The sequence below is a fragment of the Carlito syrichta genome, unplaced genomic scaffold, assembly GCF_000164805.1.
Source record: "Carlito syrichta isolate Samal-C Ts95f unplaced genomic scaffold, Tarsius_syrichta-2.0.1 Scaffold304687, whole genome shotgun sequence".
In the NCBI taxonomy this organism is placed as follows: domain Eukaryota; kingdom Metazoa; phylum Chordata; class Mammalia; order Primates; family Tarsiidae; genus Carlito; species Carlito syrichta.
The window spans coordinates 41,643-54,109 of NW_007248783.1; the positions used below are offsets into that span (position 1 = coordinate 41,643).

General features: G+C 41.0%; 1 protein-coding gene across 1 annotated transcript in view; it reads right to left on the reverse strand.

The window, feature by feature from the left end:
* The window catches only part of ACBD3 (acyl-CoA binding domain containing 3), a 49,267-nt gene that overhangs the window by 7,231 nt on the left and 29,569 nt on the right, over positions 1–12,467 (reverse strand). Inside the window, exons 4-7 of the mRNA XM_008060657.2 lie at positions 11,473–11,631; positions 8,667–8,841; positions 3,715–3,901; positions 1,010–1,294 (exon numbers count right to left, since the gene is read on the reverse strand). Of these exons, the coding sequence (XP_008058848.1) occupies positions 1,010–1,294; positions 3,715–3,901; positions 8,667–8,841; positions 11,473–11,631 (806 nt within the window). The remainder of the gene's footprint in view (positions 1–1,009; positions 1,295–3,714; positions 3,902–8,666; positions 8,842–11,472; positions 11,632–12,467) is intronic.

Consider the following 12,467-nt stretch of genomic DNA (forward strand, 5'->3'; position numbering starts at 1 on the left):
TGCCTGAGCCCGTAGGTTCGAGACCCACCTGGGCAACTTGGTGAGACCTCATCTCTACAAGAAATCAAAAAAATTAGCTGGGCGTGGTAGTGCACGCCTGTATTTCTGGCTACTTAGAAGGCTGAGGCAGAAGGATTGCTGGAACCCAGCAAGTCGAGGCTGCAGTGGCCGGGAGCGGCCACTGCACTCCAGTCTGGGTGACAGAGTGAGACTCCAACTCAAAAAAAAAAAAAATTATTATTTTCAAAATGATTTGTACATTTGGCTCTTCAATACACAAGGCTAGAAGTAAAATAGTATCCAGAAAGCAGTAAAACAGCAAAATAGCAAATTGCTAAAGAGACTTTCCTGGCATTCAAAAAATTCAAGCAGGGCTTGGTGGCTCAGCCTGTAATCCTGCGCCTTTGGGAGGCTGAGGTGAGTGGATTGCCTGAGCCTGTGGGTTCGAGACCCGCCTGGGCAGGCAAGACCTCATCTCTACAATAAATCAAAAAATTAGCCGGGCGTGGTAGTGCGCGCCTGTAATTTCGGCTACTTGGAAGGCTGAGGCGGAAGGATTGCTGGAGCCCAGCAGGTCGAGACTGCGGTGGCCGGGAGCGGCCACTGCACTCCAGTCTGGGCAACAGAGTGAGACTCCAACTCAAAAAAAAAAGAAAATTCAAGTTCAGGTTCCAACCTCCTATAGGAGGCTGGCCTCTTTCACAACCTTTTCAAGGTCTCACTAATGAAGAGACTGTTCCACTGTTGCCTGACCATGAATGTTCCCTGACCATGAGGAAGCATAGGGTTGGCTGACATCTGAACCATGTACCTTTTTTTTTATTTTTAAACAAAGACAAGATCTTGCTATGTTGTCTAGGCTGCTCTTGAACTTCTGGGCTGAAGCAATCCACCTGCCTCAGCCTTGCAAAGTGCTGGGATTACAGAGCCACTGCACTTGGCCTGAACCATCTACCATTTTTGTCAACACACAACCCAGCAGCTACTGAATATGGACCAATAGCTCTACCTTCCTCCTCCTCGTCGTCATCGCTGGATTCACTGACATGCACACTGACAGCAGTGTTTGGAGAATCTGTCCATTCAAAATACACCCCAAACCCAATGTCATAATTGTCTGTAGCAAATTCCCAAAAGAGATATGATCCTTCTTCATGGGTGGGTACTCGAACAGTGACCACTTCTCCTCGGCCCACTGTAATCACAGAATCTGCGTCCTGCCGAATCTTCTCTTTAAAGTCTTTGATCTGGGGTCTTGTCCACATGGATGGAGCTGCTATTACTGGAAGAGATTCTAAAGGCAACAGGAATTACAAAAGCTAAAGAAAAAGAGTTTTCACCCTCCAAGCAGCAACATCTGCATATGACCACCTGCTCAGTTGCACTTAGGCACCAAGTATAATATGGTCTAGTTGGAGCCGAGCTTGGTGGCTCAGCTTGTAATCCCGCGCCTTTGGGAGGCTGAGGTGAGTAGACTGCCTGAGCCCGCGGGTTCGAGACCCGCCTGGGCAACTTGGCAAGACCTCATCTCTACAATAAATCAAAAACTAGCAAGGCGTGGTAGCACGCGCCTGTAGTTCCAGCTACTGGAAGGCTGAGGCGGAAGGATCGCTGGACCCCAGCAGGTCGAGGCTGCGGTGGCCGGGAGCGGCCACTCACTCCAGTCTGGGAGACAGAGTGAGACTCCAACTCAAAAAAAAAAAAAATATGGTCTAGTTTAGATCACAGATTTGGAGGAATACAAAAGCCTCTTCTCCATGGAAATCGGATCTCTAAGTTCCCACATTTAACAATACAGGTACTCAGAGGTCATCATACTTTAAGTAACAAATGCAATCCACAATCTTAGAAGTGACTTTTTTCAACACTCTGATTATATTGGGGATTTGGGAACAACCTTGGAAATATTCCAACTGGAGCTATTGGAAACATTCTAGCAAGGAAGAGAGATATGGACCTAGAAATTACTCTTCTAGATGTAAAGAAAACTAGGCTATGACTGCATCTTATTTGTTAAAAGTTTTGACCACTGAGTCTCCAGAGTTTTAGGGGCTATTCTAAAGGTGCTCAAAAAAACAGACTCAATTTGGACAGGATTAGGACTATGAAGGACAGAGAAAAAGGGAATAAAGTCTCCTTACTGAGTAGTATCATGTGCACTGAACTACCTAACAAATCTTCCAGAGTTAGTCACAGAACCTCTGACAAGATTTTCTCTCATTTGAAAACACTGGTATAAACCCTTGATAAGAATAAAGAAGAGAGGGACAGTAAATCAAGGGATTCCAATGTATTTTCTGAAGCTATTTTCTGTTACTTGTTCTAAAAAGACAAGGATAATCTCTGAAACTAAATTCCTCTTTTTTTTTGAGTTGGAATCTCACTCTGATGCCTGAGCTGGAGTGCAGTGGCACACTCATGGTCACTGCAGCCTCAACCTGCTGGGCTCAGGGGAATCCTTCTGCCTCAGCCCTCCAAGTAGCTGGAATTACAGACATGTGCCACCATGCCCAGTTAATCTTTCTTGATTTATTGCAGAGATGAGGTCTTCCAAGTTGCCCAGGCTGGTCTTGAATCTGTAAGTTCAGGTAATCCTCTTGCTTCTGCCTCCCAAAGTGCTGGGATTACAAGTGTGAGCCACCACATCCAGCCAAAACTAAATTTCTTATGAACCACACCACCACTGCTGACTACTGTTACCAAAATGCTCTTCTATTCCTTTAACTTCTACTCTAGCTTCAGATCTCTCAGCTCAATTATCTCTTCCTCTGGAAGGCCTCTGGTAACCTCTCTGACTGGGTCACATTCCCCATATTACATGCTCTCAAATAATGTATCTCTCCCTCCATCACAGTACATATTATAGCTATAATTTACATTTTATGTGTATTATTTTGCCTCTGTACCCTCAGCACTCAGAAAAATCTTCAACCAATTGTTAAATGAATGAACAAGCTACCCATGGGAAGCCAACAGAGCTTTGAAAATGCAAAGCTAGCTTCTAGACAACACAGTACTTGAGCCTCAAAAAATACATTGTAATATATAGTAGCCAGCCTCCAAGATGGCACCCAGTGATCCTCATTTCTGAGGTCACCACCCACACTATATTAGGGTTGGTATGAAACTAGGGTTGGTATGAAACTGAGGTAGAAATTCCGACAGACTGTGGTAGAAATTCCAAAGTTAGGGCATAAAAGACACTGCCACTTCTGACTTATACTCTTTTGGATGATGTACTCTAGGGAAAGCCAGCTACTGTTTTCTGAGACACTCAAGCAGCTCTATGGAGATGGAAGCCTGCCAGCCATGTGAGGAAATCATTTTGGAAGCAGGATTTCTAGTTCTAGCCCCAGCCAACATCTTCATGAGGGAGACTAAGTCAGAACCATCCTAAAATGCTGATCCACAGAAACTATGTGAGATAATAAATGTTTATTGCTATTTTAAGCTGCTAAATTTGGGTGTAATTTGTTACAGAACCATAAATAATCAACCTAAAAGTGTCTAGAAGACTTCTGATTTACTCTTCTATACTATTCTAAGGGTCACCAGAAGCATCAGATTCAGACCAAAAAGAAAAAAAACATGTTCCACTCTCAAAAGTATGTAACTGTTCTCAAAAGTTAGTTATAACCTGGCTTTGTGACTTCTGCTTTTCACGGATTCTGAATTATGCCATTTGGATGGATGAACACATATGTCAAATCATACCTTTTGGTCCATTCTCCAGGGCTTCTTCTGCAGCTTCTGGTTCAAGTTCTTTTTCAGAGTTGTCAGTGTGGGTTTTGGCCTGTCCATTAACGGACATCATATCACTTGGTACAGTTGCATTCACTTTCGATGATGCAGGCAAAGAAGCCCCAGCCACTACTACCTCCTGTTGTTTCTGTAATGCTGCCTACACGTCAAGAAAAAGTGAAGACACACTGACCAGGAAGTCTAACAAATGGGACATTTGTCTTAGAGTGTGTTCGACCCCATGCTTTTGTTCTACCAAAGCATTATGCTCCAAAAATTACTAATAATCTTTTATCAGTTTTCACCCTATCTATAATGAATATTAGCAGTATAAAAAACTGTCAGCTATTGCCTGAGTCCACGGGTTTGAGACCCACCTGGGCAAGCTGGTGAAACCTCATCTCTAAATCAAAAATTAGCCAGGCACGGTAGCGTGCACCTGTAGTTCCAGCTACTTGGAAGGCTGAGGCAGAAGGATCGCCAGAGCCCAGAGGGTCGAGGCTGCGGTGGCCTGGGGAGGCCACTGCACTCCCGTCTAGGCGGCAGAGTGAGACTCCAACTCAAACAACAACAACAACAACAAAAAACCTGACAGCTAAAAGTTAATGTAGACAAAAAACTGTAACTGAGGATCACATTTCTGCAATCTGATAGTCACTAGAAAAACTAACCAGAAAAAATTAAAGTAGGTAGAAATAATCAACCTAATACCTAATAAAACTATTAAACCTACTAAAAGTTTTATTAGGTTTATAAAAAAAACTATTAAAGGTAAAAATTAAACACAGCAACATGTGTTCTTCAAACTGATGTAAGAAAATCTTTTTGATGAGATTCAAATTACAGGCTGAGCTCGGTGGCTCAGCCTGTAATCCCAGCGCCTTGGGAGGCTGAAATGAGTGGATTGCCTGAGCCCGCGGGTTCGAAATCCACCTGGGAACTTGGCGAGACCTCATCTCTACAATAAATCAAAAATTAGCCGGGCGTGGTAGCATGTGCCTGTAGTTCCAGCTACTTGGAAGGCTGAGGTGGAAGGACCGCTGGAGCCCAGTAGGTCGAGGCTGCAGTGGCCAGGAGCGGCCACTGCACTCCAGTCTGAGTGAGAGTGAGACTCCAACTCAAAAAAAAAAAAAGATTCAAATACATAAAATTTAAATTAGAAAAGTTAAACTTGGTGGAAATAAGTGGTCACAGAAGAAAATTCACAAAGGCAGGAGCTATAGTTGGTAAAATAACAAATTAAATATGAACAATTATTCTAACATGGATAAAAAAATCTGTAAATTAAAAGTCACAGAAAACTTATGATCATAAAGTGGAAACTATTAACCACATTACAAAAATATTGACCCAAGAATTAAATAGGTTTATAAAATGAAATTTGAGGTAAAAATAGTTTCTCAAAGAAAAGTCATCACTGTTTACATAATTATGATTAAAATGTGTCCTCGGAGTCAAAATGGGAGTAAAAACATCTTAATTCCAAAGGACAACTATTTTAGGACATTCTCCTTCTGAATCAAGATGGAAAAATACTACTTGAAATACCTAAGTATATGTATGCATGTACACACACACACACACACACACACACACACACACACAAATACCTAAGTATTAATTAGGGGGAATTATAAACTGAATTATAACATACATATTAAAATATACACAACTTATACATCATACAGATTGATCAATTTTCTTTTTTCTTTTCTTTTTTTTTTTTTTGAGTTGGAGTCTCACTCTGTTGCCCAGACGGGAGTGCAGTGGCACACTCCCCGGTCACCTCAGCCTCGCCTTGCTGGGCTTCCTCCTCAGCCTTCCAAGTAGCCGGAATTACAGGCATGCCCTACCACGCCCGGCTGATTTTTTGATTTATTGTAGAGATGAGGTCTCGCTGCCCAGGCGGGTCTCGAACCCGCAGGCTCAGGCAATCCACTCACCTCAGCCTCCCAAAGAGTGGGATTACAGACTGAGCCTCTGAGCCTGGCTGATCATTTTTCATAAAGCAAACATATCTATGTAACCAATACTCAGATTAAGACATTATCTGCATCCAGAATCCCCCTGATACTTTTTTTCCAGATACCTCTCCCAAAGGGTAATAATTATTCTGACTTATAACACTACAGACTTGCTTGCCCTGTTTTTAAACTATTTTGTAGAAATGGATTGTATAGTATATGTTCCTTTTTTTGTCTGGTTTCTTTCATACAACACTACTTTGTATTGTTACAAGTAACTGTATTTTGTTCTTGGCAGTAGTAGATATTCCACTATGAAAATATAAAAATTTATTTATTCATTCTACTATTGATTGAGCATTTGGGTATTTAAGTAACTTTTTAAATGAAAACACTAAGTCACAAGTAAGCATTATGTTCACTGCAGTAAAAAAAAAATATTATTTATATACATATATATGAAAAAAGCCTTTATAATTCCATGGTTTAGGAATAGTGACACATTTTGGCAAATCTCTACACACTTCATTTAATTATGATTTATAAGCAAACAAAACAGCAGCGCCCCTCTCTGCTGCTAGTACAGGCTAGTAACACACTTAAAATTTTAAAATACCTTCTCCTAAGGCCTAGATTTTCAATAATTTCCACATTAGTTTTCTAGAATATCAGTTTCCAGAAAAGTGCCTACAACCAAAACAAGTCAGCACACGCAGAACATTCACCGCACGACAAGAAAGCAAAAGAGCATTTATGCTGATGATCAACAGGCCCAGCTCAAATGGACCCTCTCCACTAATCCTTTCTTGAAACACTCTAGCCAAATGACCAACTCCCTTCTCTAGACTCCTCCTGCCCATGAATCTATTACATTACAAACAATAGATTGTAATTATTACATATTCTCTTTTCTATACTTTTAAAGAAGTTTTTAAAAGCACGAAAAGTCACCAGAACAATCTAACGCACACCCATCCATGTACTAGGAGGGACCCCAAAATACTCAGAATTATCTTTTGGAGGGCAGGCCCCTTGTAGTACACTTGGAATTTGTTCCTCCAGATCAAACACTCAACCAAAGTTTTTAGCTGGAAGCTTTGAGAAGGTTGCACCACAATTTGTGGAAGAAATGTTGCAAATTGTGGCAAACAGGTGACTGGTTCTTCCACCATGACAATGCACCTGTACTGAGTGTGACCCCTGTGCCCCACCCTCCCTATTCACCCACACTATCCCCAAACAACTTTTTTGTATTTCCTTGGATTAAAAAAGTCCTCAAAGGGAAACGTTCCCTGTGTGGAAAAGGTGAAACAAAAAATAGTAGAAGCGCTAAAAAGCATCAAAATTGATGAGTTCAAAAACTGTTTTGAGTAGTAGAAAGAGGGCCTCAATAGGTATATTGCATCAAACAGGGAATACATTGAAGGTGATTGAAGTTTAAACATGTAAGAATATATAATTTCTTATAAATAAATTTCGGGTTTTGGGGGGTTCCTCCTTGTACCTATATTTCAAAATCTAACAAGGGTTCTCATTTTGTCACTTTGCTTAGTATTTATATAAAAACTAATACTTTATAGGGGTGAAATCCCCTTTGTTCTTCCCCCAGTTTCTTTCCTTCTCTCTTCCTAGTGGCAACCAATTTGATAAACTGAGTCTGATCACTCTAATTTCAATTATGGCTTTCTAATTGCACTTCAAAGATCCATAGTTTTAATCTACTTGACTAACTTTCTTCTCATTAAGTGACAACAACCTATAAACAGGACAGTGTGTATGGACTACCCTATTAAAAAATTATCTTGCTGCCTATCAAAGTAGAAAAAGGGAAGTAATACACTAAAGTAGAAACAGGCTTTACAGGATGGAGAATAAATTCCTCAAAAATATCACTTATTATTTTGCTTTTTAACTTCTCATAGATGTCAAAGACTCAGAGAAAAAGATATTTTAGGTAAGGATATATATTTTCAAGGAATGTAAAGTTTAGCAAGAACGACAAAGATTACTTCATGTAACAAGAAATGCTGAGTAATTATAATGTTACACTTTTCTTCACTAAGATTTTTGTATAGGAGGTAACTGTTTTATAAGTGAAAATTAGATAAGCTAAACTTAACTAAGTTAAGTTTAAGGAAGCACTTTATGCCTCCATCAGATGTAAAAAGTGAAAGCAAAATCCATACCTCCCAAATGTACAAAACACTTTCAGAGGGTAGCTGTTTTCTCATTTTATTCCTCTGATAGTCCTGTGAGGTTAACAGGACAGGTACCTTGATTTTATATCCCATTCTTACAGACTGAGAGAAAAGACAGAAAAATCAGAGCAATAATAACTTGTCTGAGATCAAACAAGATAATGGCAAAGCCAGGACAGAATCCCAAAGTTCCCAGACTCCCAGCCCCTTGTTCTTTCACTTAAACCACCTTCCTCTATGTGGAAGTAAATATTTGGGGGTAGGGAGTTGGAGGAGGAATACCAATGTGTTGTCATGAGCACTGTGTAGATACGGTGCCTAACACACAAGTCAAATGAGACCCAACCTAGCTTTGTGGAACCAGGCCATGGCGTTAAGGAAGGGGAATTCTCCCATTGGAAGCTGTCTGGGCCTTGGACAGTGCATTGCCTGAAGAATATTCTTGAACTAAGGTTAGTCACCCAGGTCCTCATGATTCCAGGATTACTATCAGAGTCTATGCCAGACTCATTGTAATGACACTCGACCCACAGAACGTCCAAATATCCTTATGGCAATAACAATTTTTTGCTCCAATATCATACATTTTCTCTAGCAATTGCCAGTGCAATTCTAAAGTCTGCCCAAAAGATCACCTAAAAGTTACTTTATACCTTAGAGGCTAACTAATGCAAAATTCATTGACAACCGTTAAAAAGGAACTTGGGTTCCACTGAAACTAAACACCTTCTCTAAGGCTGAATTCTGGGGTTATCTAGCGTACCTGTTGCTGTGCAAGCTGGACTTGATACAACTGCTGCATATATTGCTGATAGTGTTGCTCCTGCAACTGGCGGATGAGAATTTGCTGCTGTTCGTAGTTCCCTGGATACTGTTGGGCTGCATACTGCTGGAACTGCACGGCAGTCTGGGAGTTTAAAGCTGCCATTATCTGCTGCCTAAAAATATTAAAAATATATACACTAGTCTGACTACAGGAAATTGTTCATGACAAAATAAAATGTCCTAATTACTATTTTTATAGTTTATAACTCTTAAAAATGACTAAGCTAGTCTATACCAATCAGCATGTGTCCCAGGCCCAAAAGAAAGACTTAAGAAAATAAACCTGGCCTCTACCTTTCTACTTAGGGTTTTCAGGGAAAATCTGGGACGGAAAATAAACATATGATCATCACCACCATCACCACCATCATAATTACTAACATTTATTGTGTCCTTACTTTGTCCTATGCAGTGTTCTTAGTACTTACACATTACTAACTCATTTAGTCCTCATGACAACCCTATGAGTTTCACAGGAATCAGTAACTTGTCTGAGATTAAACTGCTAGTAGATGCTAAACCAGGATTCAAGTCCAGGCAGTCTGGCTCGAAAGTTATACTATTTTTCTGAGTTGGAGTCTTACTCAGTGGCCCAAACTGCAGTGCAGTGGCACGCTCACAGCCACCCCAGTGTCAACCTGCTGGACTCAGGCGATCCTTCTGCCTCAGCCTTCCAAGTAGCCGGAACTACAGGCATGTGCTATCACGCCCTGCTAGTTGTTTTTTTTTTTTGAGTTGGAGTCTTACTCTGTCACCCAGACTGGAGTGCAGTGGCTGCTACCGGCCACCGCAGCCTTGATCTGCTGGGCTCCGGCTATCCTTCCGCCTTAGCCTTCAGAATAGCCGGAACTACAGGCGCATGCTACCACGCCCGGCTAATTTTTGATTTATTGTAGAGATGAGGTCTTGCCAAGTCGCCTGGGCTGGTCTTGAACCCATGGGCTCAGGCAATCCACTCTCCTTGGTCTCCCAAAGTGCTGGGATTACAGGCTGAGCCACCGAGCCTGGCCTAGTTTTTGATTTATTGTGGAGACGACGTCTTGCCAAGTCGCCTGGGCTGGTCTTGAACCTGTGGGCTCAGGCAATCTACTTGGCTTCCCAAAGTGCTGGGATTATAGGCTGAGCCACAGAGCCCAGCCAGAGCTATACTAATTAACCATGATGCTGTGAGATGATGGGCTGTCATCTATGGCAGAGATGAGGTATTGAACTGTTGGCTATGGCCTCTCTATCTAAAGATATGAAAAACAGTAAGAGACAGCAGAATAGCTAAAAGATATTACTGGTAGCCCTGGCAGATATAAATAAAGTCAGTCAAATTTTAAGGGTACACAGCATTTAATTTAAAATCTCCCTTAAAGAGGAAATACTGAAAATACTATCTGGGCATGCTTAGTTTAGAGATAATTTCTACAAACTATTACAATTTTCTTTTCTTTTATAGATAAGCCACATGCTTCTTAACTCAGTTATGTGATCAACTTAACAAAGATCTCAAAGTCATCTAATAATAAATAGATAAGCCGGGCTTGGTGGCTCAGCCTGTAATCTCGCACCTTTGGGAGGCTGAGGTGAGTGGATTGCCTGAGTCTGCGGGTTCGAGACCCACCTGGGCAGGCGAGACCTCATCTCTACAATAAAATCAAAAAATTAGCCGGGCGTGGTAGCGCATGCCTGTAATTCTGGCTACTCGGAAGGCTGAGGCGGAAGGATTGCTGGAACCCAGCAGGTTGAGGCTGCGGTGGCCGGGAGCGGCCACCGCACTCCAGTTTGGGCAACAGAGTGAGATTCTAACTCAAAAAAAAAAAAAAATTAATAAAATAAATAGATAGATAACAAAGCAAAGTCTCACAAACTCCTGAATACAGTATGACACTGGGTCCATCTAAGAACTGCCCCCCTCCCCTCAAAAAAGAGCAACATTCATAGTCTACCTCTGAAATTGAATGAGGCAAGTGTTTGAGGCTGTCGCTGAAGATTTTTCTAAGGAACTACCCAGAAATAATAAAGAAAAAAATCAAAAAATCAAAAAAAATCAATGGACTCTCATAGTCTCTGGTTTAACCTGTAAGTCAAGTCATGCCACCCCTACTACTCCAGACTTTCTTACCACAGTATTTTATGGATGTTAATCACCACCTCCTTTTACCCGCAGCTTCGTCCTAAAGAACCAGTTGTTCCCTACAAGTCAATGGCTCTCATAGTCCTTACCGAGTAAGAGTTTCAGCCTCCAATTCTTCCACTAGGGACTATGAATAGAAACTTTACAAAGACTGGGCCAACAAGTCTCTGTCCTGGGAATTTATAACCAGGTCTCACAGATTCCAGCCAGTCTGTCAGACACATGGAAACACAAACCATGTAAGTCTAGGCTGGGATAGCCTTACATATGCCAAAGCAGAGAATGACAATGCGCAGAGAGTAGGTAGTATGAAGTAGAGACATAAGCTGAGAGTAGCAAGGATAAGAGGCAGAGAGTGACCAAACAACCTCAGCTCCTGTTTCAGTCCCCGGGTTATGTGAGCGACCACCAAGTCCCTTCAATACATCCCTCTTTTTGCAGTCAACCAATGCTTAAGATCAGATCTCTGGTAAAAATGGCAAGTAGCTAACAGTGGCCTACCTCCTCATCATACAAATCACAGAATTATTCTATATCACACAATGGTAAAAAAAAAAATCAAGTAACAACAATATGGTAGTCCATTTCTCATTTTAAAATACGAGCCACATAGCATGCTTACTTTTGCTGTTCCAATCGGAGCCTCTCTTCCTCTATTCGCCTCCTCTCTTCTTCCTCCCGTCTAAGTCTTTCTTCTTCTTCTCTCTTACGTCTCTCTTCCTCCTTTTGCAGACGTTCTCTTTCTTCCTCTTCACGCCGCCTTCGCTCCTCCTCCTCCTTCCTGCAAGGAAAAGGAGAGAATGAACCCAAAGCCTATTTGAAAATAATTAAAAACTTTATTTCACAGTGAAAACTGACATGTTTTTAAGAGAAAAATGTGGGCAATATTCATCAAATTTTCACTAGTAGAAACTTATCACATGGCATCAATCTTACATTACACAAGATTATATCAAGAATACTGCTACATAGCAGTAGAAAATGTACCCATCGAAAGATAAGATGCTACTTAAATCATTATGAAATACTGATACCCTGAAGAACCTCCTCTAATATGGGCTCATAGCACTAGAGGCTTTTCCTTCACAATATGTGCTGTAGTTACAATTAAAATTTGTGTGATAAATATAGCAATACATTTGCCTTACTCACTAAAACAGATACCCCACAAGGGCAGAAACTGCCTATCACACCTGCTACATCCTCAGTGCTTAAAATAGTGCTGGAAAGAACAAGCACTCAACAACTGTGTAGAGAAGTGAAAAATCCACCCTGAAATGCCATGGAGTCATTAAAAAAGATAGAAGTACATGGCCTAATATGTAAAGACATTTAATACATTTGTTTAATGAAAATAACAGGTAAATACAAGAAAGAGATCGGGAAGGATATACCCTAAATTTGTCAGTTATCTATGGAAAGGAGTAAAATTAAAAGAAAAGTGGGAAGGAAGAATTTTGTCTGTGCTTCACATATTGCTATAAGTAAAAAAATCACTTATACTGCATATTTTTATATATTTTTTCTGAAATTTTTAAAAATTTAAAGGCTTAGCCGGGCTTGGTGGCTCAGCCTGTAATCCCGCGCCTTGGGAGGCTGAGGTGAGTGGATTGCCTG